The sequence below is a fragment of the Bombina bombina genome, chromosome 7, assembly GCF_027579735.1.
Source record: "Bombina bombina isolate aBomBom1 chromosome 7, aBomBom1.pri, whole genome shotgun sequence".
NCBI classification, from domain to species: domain Eukaryota; kingdom Metazoa; phylum Chordata; class Amphibia; order Anura; family Bombinatoridae; genus Bombina; species Bombina bombina.
In genome coordinates, this window is record NC_069505.1 from 438,860,533 (window position 1) to 438,878,305 (window position 17,773).

At 47.1% G+C, this 17,773-nt stretch overlaps 1 protein-coding gene across 2 annotated transcripts in view; it reads right to left on the reverse strand.

Annotated features, from left to right (window-relative positions):
- The window catches only part of LOC128666646 (cytochrome P450 2D6), a 194,011-nt gene that overhangs the window by 141,851 nt on the left and 34,387 nt on the right, over positions 1–17,773 (reverse strand). For both annotated transcript variants that reach the window (XR_008403259.1, XM_053721353.1), the window contains exon 5: positions 15,018–15,191. Coding sequence is in view for 1 of the 2 variants with exons in the window: in XM_053721353.1 (XP_053577328.1) it covers positions 15,018–15,191 (174 nt within the window). In the remaining variant the exon portion in view is untranslated. The remainder of the gene's footprint in view (positions 1–15,017; positions 15,192–17,773) is intronic.

Sequence of the window (17,773 nt, forward strand, 5' to 3'; positions counted from 1 at the left end):
AGTGTGTGTTATAGTAAGGGAAGGGAGGGCTCTAGGGGGTAGTGTGTGTTATAGTAAGAGAGGAGGGGGCTCTAGAGGGTAGTGTGTGTTATAGTAAGGGAGGAGAGGGCTCTAGAGGGTAGTGTGTGTTATAATAAGGGAGGAGGGGGCTCTAGGGGGTAGTGTGTGTTATAGTAAGGGAGTAGCAGGCTCTAGGGGGTAGTGTGTGTTATAGTAAGAGAGGAGAGGGCTCTAGGGGGTAGTGTGTGTTATTGTAAGGGAGGAAGGAGCTCAAGGGGTAGTGTGTGTTATAGTAAAAGAAGGAGGGAGCTCTAGGGGGTAGTGTATGTTATAGTAAGGGAGGAGAGGGCTGTAGGGGGTATTGTGTGTTATAGTAAGGGAGGAGAGGGCTCTAGGGGGTAGTGTGTGTTATAGTAATGGAGGAGAGGGCTCTAGGGTGTAGTGTGTGTTATTGTAAGGGAAGCGAGGGCACTAGGGGGTAGTGTGTGTTATAGTAAGGGAGGAGAGGGCTCTAGAGGGTAGTGTTTGTTATAGTAATAGAGGAGAGGGCTGTAGGGGGTAGTGTGTGTTATAGTAAGGGAGGAGGGGGCTTTAGGGGGGAGTGTGTGTTATAGTATGGGAGGAGGGGTCTAGGGGGTAGTGTGTGTTATAGTAAGGAAGGAGGGGCTCTAGGAGGTAGTGTGTGTTATAGTAAGGGAGGAGAGGGCTCTAGGGGGTGGTATGTGTTATAGTAAGGGACGAGATGTCTCTAGGGGGTAGTGTGTGTTATAGTAAGGGAGGAGGGGCTCTAGGGGGTATTGTGTGTTATAGTAAGGAAGGAGAGGGCTCTAGGGGGTAGTGTGTGTTATAGTAAGGGAGGAGGGAGCTCTAGGGGGTAGTGTGTGTTATAGTAAGGGAGGAGAGGGCTCAAGGGGGTAGTGTGTGTTATAGTAAGGTAAGAGAGGGCTCTAGGGGGAGTGTGTGTTATAGTAAGGGAAGAGAGGGCTCTAGGGGCTAGTGTGTGTTATAGTAAGGGAAGAGAGGGCTCTCGGGGGTAGAATGTGTTATAGTAAGGGAGGAGAGGGCTCTAGGGGGTAGTGTGTGTTATAGTAAGGGAAGGGAGGGCTCTAGGGGGTAGTGTGTGTTATAGTAAGAGAGGAGGGGGCTCTAGAGGGTAGTGTGTGTTATAGTAAGGGAGGAGAGGGCTCTAGAGGGTAGTGTGTGTTATAATAAGGGAGGAGGGAGCTCTAGGGGGTAGTATGTGTTATAGTAAGGGAGTAAAAGCTCTAGGGGGTAGTGTGTGTTATAGTAAGACAGGAGAGGGCTCTAGGGGGTAGTGTGTGTTATAGTAAGGGAGAAGGGAGCTCAAGGGGTAGTGTGTGTTATAGCAAGGGAGGAGAGGGCTGTAGGGGGTAGTGTGTGTTATAGTAAGGGAGGAGAGGGCTGTAGGGGATAGTGTGTGTTATAGTAAGGGAGGAGAGGGCTCTAGGGGGTAGTGTGTGTTATAGTAATGGAGGAGAGGGCTCTAGGGGGTAGTGTGTGTTATAGTAAGGGAAGCGAGGGCTCTAGGGGGTAGTGTGTGTTATAGTAAGGGAGGAGAGGGCTCTAGAGGGTAGTGTTTGTTATAGTAATAGAGGAGAGGGCTGTAGGGGGTAATGTGTGTTGTAGTAAGGGAGGAGGGGGCTTTAGGGGGTAGTGTGTGTTATAGTATTTGAGGAGGGGTCTAGGGGGTAGTGTGTGTTATAGTAAGGGAGGAGGGGCTCTAGGAGGTAGTGTGTGTTATAGTAAGGGAGGAGAGGGCTCTAGGTGGTAGTGTGTGTTATAGTAAGGGACGAGATGTCTCTAGGGGGTAGTGTGTGTTATAGTAAGGGAGGAGGGGCTCTAGGGGGTATTGTGTGTTATAGTAAAGGAGGAGAGGGCTCTAGGGGGTAGTGTGTGTTATAGTAAGGGAGGAGGGAGCTCTAGGGGGTAGTGTGTGTTATAGTAAGGGAGGAGAAACTCTAGGGGGTAGTGTGTGTTATAGTAAGGGAGGAGAGGGCTCTAGGGGGTAGTGTGTGTTATAGTAAGGGAGGAGAGGGCTCTAGGGGGTAGTGTGTGTTATAGTAAGGGAAGAGAGGGCTCTAGGGGGTAGTGTGTGTTATAGTAAGGGAGGAGAGGGCTCTAGAGGGTAGTGTGTGTTATAGTAAGGGAGGAGAGGGTTCTAGGGGGTAGAGTGTGTTATAGTAAGGGAGGAGAAGGCTCTAGGAGGTAGTGTGTGTTATAGTAAGGGAGGAGAGGGTTCTAGGGGGTAGAGTCTGTTATAGTAAGGGAGGAGGGAGCTTTAGGGGGTAGTGTGTGTTATAGTAAGGGAAGAGGGGCTCTAAGGGGTAGTGTGTGTTATAGTAAGGGAGGAGAGGTCTCTAGTGGGTAGTGTGTGTTATAGTAAAGGAGGAGAGGGCTCTAGGGGGTAGTGTGTTTTATAGTAAGGGAGGAGAGGGCTCTAGGGGGTAGTATGTGTTATAGTAAGGGAAAAAAGGGCTCTAGGGGGTAGTGTGTGTTATAGTAAGGGAGGAGAGGGCTGTAGGGGGTAGTGTGTGTTATAGTAAGGGAGGAGGTAGCTCTAGGGGGTAGTGTGTGTTATAGTAAGTGAAGAGAGGGCTCTAGGAGGTATTGTGTGTTATAGTAAGGGATGAGAGGGCTCTAGGGGGTAGTGTGTGTTCTAGTAAGGGATAAGAGGGCTCTAGGGGGTAGTGTGTGTTATAGTAAGGGAGGAGGGAGCTCTAGGGGGTAGTGTGTGTTATAGTAAGGGAAGAGGGGGCTCTAGGGGGTAGTGTGTGTTATAGTAAGAGAGGAGGGGCTCTAGGCCGTAGTGTTTGTTATAGTAAGGGAGGAGAGGGCTCTAGGGGGTAGTGTGTGTTATAGTAAGGGAGGAGGGAGCTCTAGGGGGTAGTGTGTGTTATAGTAAGGGAAGAGAGGGCTCTAGGGGGTAGTGTGTGTTATAGTAAGAGAGGAGGTGCTCTAGGGCGTAGTGTTTGTTATAGTAAGGGAGGAGAGGGCTCTAGGGGGTAGTGTGTGTTATAGTAAGAGAGGAGGGGATCTAGGGTGTAGTGTGTGTTACAGTAAGGGAGGAGAGGGCTCTAGTGGTAGTGTGTGTTATAGTAAGGGAGGAGGGGCTCTAGGGGTTGTGTTTGTTATAGTAAGGGAGGAGAGGGCTCTAGGGGGTAGTGTGTGTTATAGTAAGGGAGAAGGGAGCTATAGGGGTAGTGTGTGTTATAGTAAAGGAAGAGAGGGCTCTAGGGGGTAGTGTGTGTTATAGTAAGGGAAGAGAGTGCTCTAGGGTATAGTGTGTGTTATAGTAAGGGAGGAGAGTGCTCTAGGGGGTAGTGTGTGTTATAGTAAGAGAGGAGGGAGCTCTAGGGGGTAGTGTGTGTTATAGTAAGGGAAGAGAGGGCTCTAGAGGGTAGTGTGTGTAATAGTAAGGGAAGAGAGGGCTCTAGGGGGTAGTGTGTGTTATAGTAAGGGAGGAGAAAGCTCTAGGGGTAGTGTGTGTTATAGTAAGGGAGGAGAGGGCTCTAGGGAGTAGTGTGTGTTATAGTAAGGGAAGATGGAGCTCTAGGGGGTAGTGTGTGTTATAGTAAGGGAGGAGGGAGCTATAGGGGGTTGTGTGTGTTATAGTAAGGGAAGAGAGGGCTCTAGGGGGTAGTGTGTGTTATAGTAAGGGAAGAGAGGGCTCTAGGGTATAGTGTGTGTTATAGTAAGGGAGGAGAGGGCTCTAGGGGGTAGTGTGTGTTTTAGTAAGAGAGGAGGGTGCTCTAGGGGGTAGTGTGTGTTATAGTAAGGGAAGAGAGGGCTCTAGGGGGTAGTGTGTGTTATAGTAAGGGAAGAGAGGGCTCTAGGGGGTAGTGTGTGTTATAGTAAGGGAGGAGAGGGCTCTAGGGAGTAGTGTGTGTTATAGTAAGGGAAGATGGAGCTCTAGGGGGTAGTGTGTGTTATAGTAGTAAGGGAGGAGAGGGCTTTATGGGGTAGTGTGTGTTATAGTAAGGGAAGAGAGGGCTCTAGGGTATAGTGTGTGTTATAGTAAGGGAGAAGAGGGCTCTAGGGGGTAGTGTGTGTTATAGTAAGAGAGGAGGGAGCTCTAGGGGGTAGTGTGTGTTATAGTAAGGGAAGAGAGGGCTCTAGGGGGTAGTGTGTGTTATAGTAAGGGAAGAGAGGGCTCTAGGGCAGTGATTTTTAACCTTTTTTCTGCCGTGGCACACTTTTTTACATTAAAAAATCCTGTGGCACACCACCATCCCAAAAGTTTAAAAAAATCACACATTGTTGCCTAATACAGCATATATATATACACATACACACAAAGACACACATACTGTATGTATTGTGCTGTTATGCCATGCCTCCTACAAACTACCCCTGCACTGGGAGTAAAAAACAAGCAAAGTTTAAAAAATATGTCATACTGTTGTCAGTCTGCCGTGGCACACCTGAGGATCTCTCACGGCACACTAGAGTGCCACGGCACACTGGTTGAAAAACACTGCTCTAGGGGGTAGTGTGTGTTATAGTAAGGGAAGAGGGAGCTCTAGGGGGTAGTGTGTGTTATAGTAGTAAGGGAGGAGAGGGCTTTAGGGGGTAATGTGTGTTATAGTAAGGGAGGAGAGGGCTCTAGGGAGTAGTGTGTGTTATAGTAAGGGAAGAGGGAGCTCTAGGGGGTAGTGTGTGTTATAGTAGTAAGGGAGGAGAGGGCTTTAGGGGGTAATGTGTGTTATAGTAAGGGAGGAGAGGGCTGTAGGGTGTAGTGTGTTTTATAGTAAGGGAGGAGGGAGCTCTAGGGGGTAGTGTGTGTTATAGCAGTAAGGGAGGAGAGGGCTTTAGGGGGTAATGTGTGTTATAGTAAGGGAGGAGAGGGCTCTAGGGGGTAGTGTGTGTTATAGTAAGGGAGGAGAGGGCTCTAGGGGGTAGAGTGTGTTATAGTAAGGGAAGAGAGGGCTCTAGGGGGTAGTGTGTGTTATAGTAAGGGAGGAGAGGGCTCTAGAGGGTAGTGTGTGTTATAGTAAGGGAGGAGAGGGTTCTAGGGGGTAGAGTGTGTTATAGTAAGGGAGGAGAAGGCTCTAGGAGGTAGTGTGTGTTATAGTAAGGGAGGAGAGGGTTCTAGGGGGTAGAGTCTGTTATAGTAAGGGAGGAGGGAGCTTTAGGGGGTAGTGTGTGTTATAGTAAGGGAAGAGGGGCTCTAAGGGGTAGTGTGTGTTATAGTAAGGGAGGAGAGGTCTCTAGTGGGTAGTGTGTGTTATAGTAAAGGAGGAGAGGGCTCTAGGGGGTAGTGTGTTTTATAGTAAGGGAGGAGAGGGCTCTAGGGGGTAGTATGTGTTATAGTAAGGGAAAAAAGGGCTCTAGGGGGTAGTGTGTGTTATAGTAAGGGAGGAGAGGGCTGTAGGGGGTAGTGTGAGTTATAGTAAGGGAGGAGGTAGCTCTAGGGGGTAGTGTGTGTTATAGTAAGTGAAGAGAGGGCTCTAGGAGGTATTGTGTGTTATAGTAAGGGATGAGAGGGCTCTAGGGGGTAGTGTGTGTTCTAGTAAGGGATGAGAGGGCTCTAGGGGGTAGTGTGTGTTATAGTAAGGGAGGAGGGAGCTCTAGGGGGTAGTGTGTGTTATAGTAAGGGAAGAGGGGGCTCTAGGGGGTAGTGTGTGTTATAGTAAGAGAGGAGGGGCTCTAGGCCGTAGTGTTTGTTATAGTAAGGGAGGAGAGGGCTCTAGGGGGTAGTGTGTGTTATAGTAAGGGAGGAGGGAGCTCTAGGGGGTAGTGTGTGTTATAGTAAGGGAAGAGAGGGCTCTAGGGGGTAGTGTGTGTTATAGTAAGAGAGGAGGTGCTCTAGGGCGTAGTGTTTGTTATAGTAAGGGAGGAGAGGGCTCTAGGGGGTAGTGTGTGTTATAGTAAGAGAGGAGGGGATCTAGGGTGTAGTGTGTGTTACAGTAAGGGAGGAGAGGGCTCTAGTGGTAGTGTGTGTTATAGTAAGGGAGGAGGGGCTCTAGGGGTTGTGTTTGTTATAGTAAGGGAGGAGAGGGCTCTAGGGGGTAGTGTGTGTTATAGTAAGGGAGAAGGGAGCTATAGGGGTAGTGTGTGTTATAGTAAAGGAAGAGAGGGCTCTAGGGGGTAGTGTGTGTTATAGTAAGGGAAGAGAGTGCTCTAGGGTATAGTGTGTGTTATAGTAAGGGAGGAGAGTGCTCTAGGGGGTAGTGTGTGTTATAGTAAGAGAGGAGGGAGCTCTAGGGGGTAGTGTGTGTTATAGTAAGGGAAGAGAGGGCTCTAGGGGGTAGTGTGTGTAATAGTAAGGGAAGAGAGGGCTCTAGGGGGTAGTGTGTGTTATAGTAAGGGAGGAGAAAGCTCTAGGGGTAGTGTGTGTTATAGTAAGGGAGGAGAGGGCTCTAGGGAGTAGTGTGTGTTATAGTAAGGGAAGAGGGAGCTCTAGGGGGTAGTGTGTGTTATAGTAAGGGAGGAGGGAGCTATAGGGGGTTGTGTGTGTTATAGTAAGGGAAGAGAGGGCTCTAGGGGGTAGTGTGTGTTATAGTAAGGGAAGAGAGGGCTCTAGGGTATAGTGTGTGTTATAGTAAGGGAGGAGAGGGCTCTAGGGGGTAGTGTGTGTTTTAGTAAGAGAGGAGGGTGCTCTAGGGGGTAGTGTGTGTTATAGTAAGGGAAGAGAGGGCTCTAGGGGGTAGTGTGTGTTATAGTAAGGGAAGAGAGGGCTCTAGGGGGTAGTGTGTGTTATAGTAAGGGAGGAGAGGGCTCTAGGGAGTAGTGTTTGTTATAGTAAGGGAAGATGGAGCTCTAGGGGGTAGTGTGTGTTATAGTAGTAAGGGAGGAGAGGGCTTTAGGGGGTAGTGTGTGTTATAGTAAGGGAAGAGAGGGCTCTAGGGTATAGTGTGTGTTATAGTAAGGGAGAAGAGGGCTCTAGGGGGTAGTGTGTGTTATAGTAAGAGAGGAGGGAGCTCTAGGGGGTAGTGTGTGTTATAGTAAGGGAAGAGAGGGCTCTAGGGGGTAGTGTGTGTTATAGTAAGGGAAGAGAGGGCTCTAGGGCAGTGATTTTTAACCTTTTTTCTGCCGTGGCACACTTTTTTACATTAAAAAATCCTGTGGCACACCACCATCCCAAAAGTTTAAAAAAATCACACATTGTAGCCTAATACAGCATATATATATACACATACACACAAAGACACACATACTGTATGTATTGTGCTGTTATGCCATGCCTCCTACAAACTACCCCTGCACTGGGAGTAAAAAACAAGCAAAGTTTAAAAAATATGTCATACTGTTGTCAGTCTGCCGTGGCACACCTGAGGATCTCTCACGGCACACTAGAGTGCCACGGCACACTGGTTGAAAAACACTGCTCTAGGGGGTAGTGTGTGTTATAGTAAGGGAGGAGAAAGCTCTAGGGGTAGTGTGTGTTATAGTAAGGGAGGAGAGGGCTCTAGGGAGTAGTGTGTGTTATAGTAAGGGAAGAGGGAGCTCTAGGGGGTAGTGTGTGTTATAGTAGTAAGGGAGGAGAGGGCTTTAGGGGGTAATGTGTGTTATAGTAAGGGAGGAGAGGGCTGTAGGGTGTAGTGTGTTTTATAGTAAGGGAGGAGGGAGCTCTAGGGGGTAGTGTGTGTTATAGCAGTAAGGGAGGAGAGGGCTTTAGGGGGTAATGTGTGTTATAGTAAGGGAGGAGAGGGCTGTAGGGTGTAGTGTGTTTTATAGTAAGGGAGGAGGGAGCTCTAGGGGGTAGTGTGTGTTATAGTATTGGAGGAGAGGGCTCTAGAGGGTAGTGTGTGTTATAGTAAGGGAGGAGAGGTCTCTAGGGGGTAGTGTGTGTTATAGTAAGGGAGGAGGGAGCTCTAGGGGGTAGTGTGTGTTATAGTAAGGGAGGAGAGGGCTCTAGGGGGTAGTGTGTGTTATAGTAAGGGAAGAGAGGGCTCGAGGGGGTAGTGTGTGTTATAGTAAGGGAGGAGAGCTCTAGGGGGCAGAGTGTGTTATAGTAAGGGAGGAGAGGGCTCTAGGGGGTAGTGTGTGTTATAGTAAGGGAAGGGAGGGCTCTAGGGGGTAGTGTGTGTTATAGTAAGAGAGGAGGGGGCTCTAGAGGGTAGTGTGTGTTATAGTAAGGGAGAAGAGGGCTCTAGAGGGTAGTGTGTGTTATAATAAGGGAGGAGGGAGCTCTAGGGCGTAGTGTGTGTTATAGTAAGGGAGTAGCAGGCTCTAGGGGGTAGTGTGTGTTATAGTAAGAGAGGAGATGGCTCTAGTGGGTAGTGTGTGTTATAGTAAAGAAGGAGGGAGCTCTAGGGGGTAGTGTATGTTATAGTAAGGGAGGAGAGGGCTGTAGGGGGTAGTGTCTGTTATAGTAAGGGAGGAGAGGGCTCTAGGGGGTAGTGTGTGTTATAGTAATGGAGGAGAGGGCTCTAGGGGGTAGTGTGTGTTATAGTAAGGGAAGCGAGGGCTCTAGAGGGTAGTGTTTGTTATAGCCCCTAGTGTGTGTTATAGTGAGGGAGGAGAGGGCTCTAGAGGGTAGTGTTTGTTATAGTAATAGAGGAGAGGGCTGTAGGGGGTAGTGTGTGTTATAGTAAGGGAGGAGGGGGCTTTAGGGGGTAGTGTGTGTTATAGTATGGGAGGAGGGGTCTAGGGGGTAGTGTGCATTATAGTAAGGGAGGAGGGGCTCTAGGAGGTAGTGTGTGTTATAGTAAGGGAGGAGAGGGCTCTAGGTGGTAGTGTGTTTTATAGTGAGGGACGAGATGTCTCTAGGGGGTAGTGTGTGTTATAGTAAGGGAGGAGGGGCTCTAGGGGGTATTGTGTGTTATAGTAAGGGAGGAGAGGGCTCTAGGGGGTAGTGTGTGTTATAGTAAGGGAGGAGAAACTCTAGGGGGTAGTGTGTGTTATAGTAAGGGAGGAGAAACTCTAGGGGGTAGTGTGTGTTATAGTAAGGGAGGAGAGGGCTCTAGGGGGTAGTGTTTGTTATAGTAAGGGAGGAGAGGGCTCTAGGGGGTAGTGTGTGTTATAGTAAGGGAAGAGAGGGCTCTAGGGGGTAGTGTGTGTTATAGTAAGGGAAGAGAGGGCTCTAGGGGGTAGTGTGTGTTATAGTAAGGGAGGAGGGGGCTTTAGGGGGTAGTGTGTGTTAAAGTAAGGGAGGATGGGTCCTGGGGGTTAGTGTGTGTTATAGTAAGGGAGGAGGGAGCTTTAGGGGGTAGTGTGTGTTATGGGAGGAGAGGGCTCTAGTGGGGTATTATATGTTATAGTAAGGGAGGAGGGGGCTTTAGGGGGTAGTGTGTGTTATAGGAGGAGAAGGCTCTAGTAGGGTAGTGTGTGTTATAGTAAGGGAGGAGGGGCTCTAGGAGGTAGTGTGTGTTATAGTAAGGGAGGAGAGGGCTCTAGGTGGTAGTGTGTTTTATAGTAAGGGACGAGATGTCTCTAGGGGGTAGTGTGTGTTATAGTAAGGGAGGAGGGGCTCTAGGGGGTATTGTGTGTTATAGTAAGGGAGGAGAGGGCTCTAGGGGGTAGTGTGTGTTATAGTAAGGGAGGAGGGAGCTCTAGGGGGTAGTGTGTGTTATAGTAAGGGAGGAGAGGGCTCTAGGGGGTAGTGTGTGTTATAGTAAGGGAGGAGGGAGCTCTAGGGGGTAGTGTGTGTTATAGTAAGGGAGGAGAGGGCTCTAGGGGGTAGTGTGTGTTATAGTAAGGGAAGAGAGGGCTCTAGGGCAGTGTTTTTCAACCAGTGTGCTGTGGCACACTAGTGTGCCGTGAGAGATCCTCAGGTGTTCCGCGGCAAACTGACAACAATGTGACATATCTTTTAAATTTTGCTTGTTTTTTATTCTGGGCCATTTTTTTATTTTGAGCGAGATGATGACTGATGGGGGGAGGGGACTTTTCCCAGTGCGGGGGTGTCCATATTTCAAATCAGGCGTCATTTACAACCATGATCATTCACAGACAATCATTATGATTGTTTGTGAATGAATGTCAATATGTCATGTATAGTTTGTAGGAGGCAAGGCATGACAGCACAGTACAGTGTGTGTGTATGTATGTATGTATGTATATATATATATATGTACTGTATTAAGCTACAATGTGTTATTTTGTAACATTTTTGGATGGTGGTGTGCCGCAGAATTTTTTAATGTAAAAAAAGTGTGCCACAGCAAAAAAAAGGTTGAAAATCACTGCTCTAGGGGGTAGTGTGTGTTATAGTAAGGGAAGAGAGGGCTCTAGGGGGTAGTGTGTGTTATAGTAAGGGAAGAGAGGGCTCTAGGGGGTAGTGTGTGTTATAGTAAGGGAAGAGAGGGCTCTAGGGGGTAGTGTGTGTTATAGTAAGGGAAGAGAGGGCTCTAGGGGGTAGTGTGTGTTATAGTAAGGGAAGAGAGGGCTCTAGGGGGTAGTGTGTGTTATAGTAAGGGAGGAGGGGGCTTTAGGGGGTAGTGTGTGTTAAAGTAAGGGAGGATGGGTCCTGGGGGTTAGTGTGTGTTATAGTAAGGGAGGAGGGAGCTTTAGGGGGTAGTGCGTGTTATAGGAGGAAAAGGCTCTAGTGGGGTAGTGTGTGTTATAGTATGGGAGGAGGGGGCTTTTGGGGATAGTGTGTGTTACAGTAAGGGAGGAGAGGGCTCTAGGGGATAGTGTGTGTTATAGTAAGGGAGGAGGGAGCTCTAGGGGGTAGTGTGTGTTATAGTAAGGGAGTAGAAGGCTCTAGGGGGTAGTGTGTGTTATAGTAAGGGAGGAGAGGGCTCTAGGGGGTAGTGTGTGTTATAGTAATGGAGGAGAGGGTTCTAGGGGGTAGTGTGTGTTATAGTAAGGGAAGCGAGGGCTCTAGGGGGTAGTGTGTGTTATAGTAAGGGAGGAGAGGGCTCTAGAGGGTAGTGTTTGTTATAGTAAGAGAGGAGAGGGCTGTAGGGGGTAGAGTGTGTTATAGTAAGGGAGGAGGGGCTTTAGGGAGTAGTGTGTGTTATAGTATGGGAGGAGGGGTCTAGGGGGTAGTGTGTGTTATAGTAAGGGAGGAGGGGCTCTAGGAGGTAGTGTGTGTTATAGTAAGGGAGGAGAGGGCTCTAGGTGGTAGTGTGTGTTATAGTAAGGGACGAGATGTCTCTAGGGGGTAGTGTGTGTTATAGTAAGGGAGGAGGGGCTCTAGGGGGTACTGTGTGTTATAGTAAGGGAGGAGAGGGCTCTAGGGGGTAGTGTGTGTTATAGTAAGGGAGGAGGGAACTCTAGGGGGTAGTGTGTGTTATAGTAAGGGAGGAGAAACTCTAGGGGGTAGTGTGTGTTATAGTAAGGAAGGAGAGGGCTCTAGGGGTAGTGTGTGTTATAGTATGGGAGGAGAGCGCTCTAGGGGTAGTGTGTGTTATAGTAAGGGAGGAGAGGGCTCTAGGTGGTAATGTGTGTTATAGTAAGGGAGGAGAGGGCTCTGGGGGGTAGTATGTGTTATAGTAAGGGAGGAGAGGGTTCTAGGGGGTAGAGTGTGTTATAGTAAGGAGGAGAGGGCTCTAGGAGGTAGTGTGTGTTATAGTAAGGGAGGAGAGGGTTCTAGGGGGTAGAGTGTGTTATAGTAAGGGAGGAGGGAGCTTTAGGGGGTAGTGTGTGTTATAGTAAGGGAGGAGAGGGCTCTAGGGGGTAGTGTGTGTTATAGTAAGAGAGGAGAGGGCTCTAGGGGGTAGTGTGTGTTATAGTAAGGGAGGAGAGGGCTCTAGAGGGTAGTATGTGTTATAGTAAGGGAAGAAAGGGCTCTAGGGGGTAGTGTGTGTTATAGTAAGGTAGGAGAGGGCTGTAGGGGGTAGTGTGTGATATAGTAAGGGAGGAGGTAGCTCTAGGGGGTAGTGTGTGTTATAGTATGGGAGGAGGGGTCTAGGGGGTAGTGTGTGTTATAGTAAGGGAGGAGGGGCTCTAGGAGGTAGTGTGTGTTATAGTAAGGGAGGAGAGGGCTCTGGGGGATAGTATGTGTTATAGTAAGGGAGGAGAGGGTTCTAGGGGGTAGAGTGTGTTATAGTAAGGAGGAGAGGGCTCTAGGAGGTAGTGTGTGTTATAGTAAGGGAGGAGAGGGTTCTAGGGGGTAGAGTGTGTTATAGTAAGGGAGGAGGGAGCTTTAGGGGGTAGTGTGTGTTATAGTAAGGGAGGAGAGGGCTCTAGGGGGTAGTGTGTGTTATAGTAAGAGAGGAGAGGGCTCTAGGGGGTAGTGTGTGTTATAGTAAGGGAGGAGAGGGCTCTAGAGGGTAGTGTGTGTTATAGTAAGGGAAGAGAGGGCTCTAGGGGGTAGTGTGTGTTATAGTAAGGTAGGAGAGGGCTGTAGGGGGTAGTGTGTGATATAGTAAGGGAGGAGGTAGCTCTAGGGGGTAGTGTGTGTTATAGTAAGGGAAGAGAGGGCTCTAGGGGGTAGTGTGTGTTATAGTAAGGGAGGAGGGAGCTCTAAGGTGTAGTGTGTGTTATAGTAAGGGAAGAGAGGGCTCTAGGGGGTAATGTGTGTGTTTTAGTAAGAGAGGAGGGTCTCTAGGGGGCAGTGTGTGTTATAGTAAGGGAGGAGAGGGCTCTAGGAGGTAGTGTGTGTTATAGCAAGAGAGGAGGGGCTCTAGGGGGTAGTGTGTGTTACAATAAGGGAGGAGAGGGCTCTAGGGGGTAGTGTTTGTTATAGTAAGGGAGGAGGGAGCTATAGGGGGTAGTGTGTGTTATAGTAAGGGAAGAGAGGGCTCTAGGGGGTAGTGTGTGTTATAGTAAGGGAGGAGAGGGCTCTAGGGGGTAGTGTGTGTTATAGTAAGAGAGGAGGGAGCTCTAGGCAGTAGTGTGTGTTATAGTAAGGGAGGGGAGGGCTCTAGGGGGTAGTGTGTGTTATAGTAAGGGAAGAGAGGGCTCTAGGGTGTAGTGTGTGTTATAGTAAGGGAGGAGAAAGCTCTAGGGGTAGTGTGTGTTAAAGTAAGGGAGGAGAGGGCTCTAGGGAGTAGTGTGTGTTATAGTAAGTGAGGGGAGATCTCTAGGGGGTAGTGTGTGTTATAGTAAGGGAAGAGGGAGCTCTAGGGGGTAGTGTGTGTTATAGTAGTACGGGAGGAGAGGGCTTTAGGGGGTAATGTGTGTTATAGTAAGGAAGGAGGGAGCTCTAGGGGGTAGTGTGTGTTATAGTAAGGGAGGAGAGGGCTCTAGAGGGTAGTGTGTGTTATAGTAAGGGAGAAGAGGTCTCTAGGGGGTAGTGTGTGTTATAGTAAGGGAGGAGGGAGCTCTAGGGGGTAGTGTGTGTTATAGTAAGGGAGGAGAGGGCTCTAGGGGGTAGTGTGTGTTATAGTAAGGGAGGAGAGGGCTCAAGGGGGTAGTGTGTGTTATAGTAAGGGAGGAGAGGGCTCTAGGGGTAGTGTGTGTTATAGTAAGGGAAGAGAGGGCTCTAGGGGCTAGTGTGTGTTATAGTAAGGGAAGAGATGGCTCTAGGGGGTAGAGTGTGTTATAGTAAGGGAGGAGAGGGCTCTAGGGGGTAGTGTGTGTTATAGTAAGGGAAGGGAGGTCTCTAGGGGGTAGTGTGTGTTATAGTAAGGGAGCAGAGGGCTCTAGAGGGTAGTGTGTGTTATAGTAAGGGAGGAGGGAGCTCTAGGGGGTAGTGTGTGTTATAGTAAGGGAGTAGAAGGCTCTAGGGGGTAGTGTGTGTTATAGTAAGGGAGGAGAGGGCTCTAGGGGGTAGTGTGTGTTATAGTAATGGAGGAGAGGGTTCTAGGGGGTAGTGTGTGTTATAGTAAGGGAAGCGAGGGCTCTAGAGGGTAGTGTGTGTTATAGTAAGGGAGGAGAGGGCTCTAGAGGGTAGTGTTTGTTATAGTAAGAGAGGAGAGGGCTGTAGGGGGTAGAGTGTGTTATAGTAAGGGAGGAGGGGGCTTTAGGGAGTAGTGTGTGTTATAGTATGGGAGGAGGGGTCTAGGGGGTAGTGTGTGTTATAGTAAGGGAGGAGGGGCTCTAGGAGGTAGTGTGTGTTATAGTAAGGGAGGAGAGGGCTCTAGGTGGTAGTGTGTGTTATAGTAAGGGAGGAGATGTCTCTAGGGGGTAGTGTGTGTTATAGTAAGGGAGGAGGGGCTCTAGGGGGTACTGTGTGTTATAGTAAGGGAGGAGAGGGCTCTAGGGGGTAGTGTGTGTTATAGTAAGGGAGGAGGGAACTCTAGGGGGTAGTGTGTGTTATAGTAAGGGAGGAGAAACTCTAGGGGGTAGTGTGTGTTATAGTAAGGGAGGAGAGGGCTCTAGGGGGTAGTGTGTGTTACAGTAAGAGAGGAGAGTGCTCTAGGGGGTAGTGTGTGTTATAGTAAGGGAAGAGAGTGCTCTAGGGGGTAGTGTGTGTTATAGTAAGGGAAGAGAGGGCTCTAGGGGGTAGTGTGTGTTATAGTAACGGAAGAGAGGGCTCTAGGGGGTAGTTTGTGTTAAAGTAAGGGAGGATGGGTCCTGGGGGTTTGTGTGTGTTATAGTAAGGGAGGAGGGAGCTTTAGGGGGTAGTGTGTGTTATAGGAGGAGAGGGCTCTAGTGGGGTAGTGTATGTTATAGTAAGGGAGGAGGGGGCTTTAGGGGGTAGTGTATGTTATAGGAGGAGAAGGCTCTATTGGGGTAGTGTGTGCTATAGTAAGGGAGGAGGGGGCTTTAGGGGGTAGTGTGTGTTATAGGAGGAGGGGCTCTAGGGGGTAGTTTGTGTTATAGTAAGGGAGGAGGGGTTCTAGGAGGTAGTGTGTGTTATAGTAAGGGAATGGAGGGCTCTAGGGGTTAGTGTTTGTTACAGTAAGGGAGGAGGGGGCTTTAGGGGGTAGTGTGTGTTATAGGAGGAGAGGGCTCTAGTGGAGTAGTGTGTTATATTAAGATAGAAGTTAGCTCTACAGAGGTACTGTGTGTTATAGTGAGGAATTAGGTAGCTCTATAGTGAATGTGTGTTTTATAGTGAGGGAGAAGGGGGATCTACAGAGGTACTGTGGGTTATAGACAATGATAAGCTCTGCAGATAAGATACTTATACTGAGTTACTAGAAGAGTGAGCACTCGGGTATACAGTGTCAGTACACACTAGCAGCTGCCCTAGGCTTAGACAACAGAGCACACCATACCCTCTCCATCTCCAGTAAGAAGGCATCTATTAAATGCCTGGTATAGCCAGCGTGCCAGGATTCCTGCTGCTCATGTACCATCTTGCCGAGGTAGTCAATCATCTGGATATGTGGCCGGATAATAACTTTAGCCAAACCAGGGATGTGTATCAGACATGGGATAGCATTAACGACCTACAGAAGAAACCCTGTTACTTTTTATACATAAGTGTTTCAGCTGTGTACATCATGTGTAATAGAGAGATATACATAGTGTTATTCATAAGTGTATCAGCTGTGTACATCATGTGTAATATAGAGATATACATAGTGTTATACATAAGTGTATCAGCTGTGTACATCATGTGTAATAGAGATATATACATAGTGTTATACATAAGTGTATCAGCTGTGTACATCATGTGTAATAGAGAGATACACATATTGTTATTCATAAGTGTATCAGCTGTGTACATCATGTGTAATAGATAGATAAACATATTGTTATTCATAAGTGTATCAGCTGTGTACATCATGTGTAATAGAGAGATATACATAGTGTTATTCATAAGTGTATCAGCTGTGTACATCATGTGTAATAGAGAGATATACATAGTGTTATTGATAAGTTTATCAGCTGTGTACATCATGTGTAATAGAGAGATATACATAGTGTTATTCATAAGTGTATCAGCTGTGTACATCATGTGTAATAGAGAGATATACATAGTGTTATACATAAGTGTATCAGCTGTGTACATCATGTGTAATATAGAGATATACATAGTGTTATACATAAGTGTATCAGCTGTGTACATCATGTGTAATAGAGAGATAAACATAGTGTTATACATAAGGGTATCAGCTGTGTAGATCATGTGTAATAGAGAGATATACATAGTGTTATTCATAAGTGTATCAGCTGTGTACATCATGTGTAATAGAGAGATATACATAGTGTTATTCATAAGTGTATCAGCTGTGTACATCATGTGTAATAGAGAGATATACATAGTGTTATACATAAGTGTATCAGCTGTGTACATCATGTGTAATTGAGATATATACATAGTGTTATACATAAGTGTATCAGCTGTGTACATCATGTGTAATATAGAGATATACATAGTGTTATACATAAGTGTATCAGCTGTGTACATCATGTGTAATAGATAGATAAACATATTGTTATTCATAAGTGTATCAGTTGTGTACATCATGTGTAATAGAGAGATATACATAGTGTTATACATAAGTGTATCAGCTGTGTACATCATGTGTAATAGAGAGATATACATAGTGTTATTCATAAGTGTATCAGCCGTGTACATCATGTGTAATAGAGAGATAAACATAATGTTATTCATAAGTGTATCAGCTGTGTACATCATGTGTAATAGAGATATATACATAGTGTTATACATAAGTTTATCAGCTGTGTACATCATGTGTAATAGAGAGATAAACATAGTGTTATACATAAGGGTATCAGCTGTGTAGATCATGTGCAATAGAGAGATATACATAGTGTTATTCATAAGTGTATCAGCCGTGTACATCATGTGTAATAGAGAGATATACATAGTGTTATTCATAAGTGTATCAGCTGTGTACATCATGTGTAATAGAGAGATATACATAGTGTTATACATAAGTGTATCAGCTGTGTACATCATGTGTAATAGAGAGATATACATAGTGTTATTCATAAGTGTATCAGCTGTGTACATCATGTGTAATATAGAGATATACATAGAGTTATTCATAACTGTATCAGCTGTGTACATCATGTGTAATAAAGAGATAAACATTTTGTTATACTTGTATCTAAAACTAAGATGAAATTATTTCTTAAGTCTTTTATTTATTTATTTTAAAAATAAATCTTTGCTCTTCAAAAGTTTCTTGTATTTAGGGACATTGTAGATCTGGGGTAGACCTGACTAAATGACCTATAACTAAATGTAATTCTCATAATTTGCTCTTAATAGTAATTGCAGTATATGATGGAACCTTATGCTGTGACCCTGCCCCTGTATATGCTGTTCCTGACCCTCTATTTGCTGTGCTCCTACTCTGTATATGCGGTGTCCCTGCCCCGTGTACAGTATATGCTCTGCCTCTGCTCCGGTACATGCTGTGCCCCTGCCCCTGTATATGCTGTTTTCGTCCTCCTGTATATGCTGTGTCCCTGCCCCTGTATATGTTCTGTCCCTGCTTCTGTATATGCTGTGTCCCTGCCCCTGTATATGCTGTTCGTCTGCTTCTGTATATGTGGTGTCTCTGCCCCTGTATATGTTCTATCCCTGCTCCTGTATATGCTGTGTCCCTGCCCCTGTATATACTGTTCTTCTGCTCATGTATATGCTGAGTCCCTGCCCCTGTATATGTTCTATCCCTGCTCCTGTATATGCTGTGTCCCTACCTCTGTATATGCTATTCTTCTGCTCCTGTATATGTGGTGTCTCTGCCCCTGTATATCCTGTTTTTCTGCTCTTGTATATGCTGTGCCCCTGACCCTGTATATGCTTTACCCCTGCCCCTGAATATGCTGTTTTCCTGCTCCTGAATATGCTGTGTCCCTGCCCCAGTATATGTTCTATCACTTCTCCTGTATATGCTGTCTCCCTGCCCCTGTATATGTTGTTCTCCTGATCCTGTACATGCTGTGTCCCTGCCCCTGTATATGCTGTGCCCATGCTCCTGTGCACACTCTGCCCCTGCTCCTGTATATGCTGTGCCCCTGCTCCTGTATATGCTGTGCCCCTGCTCCTGTA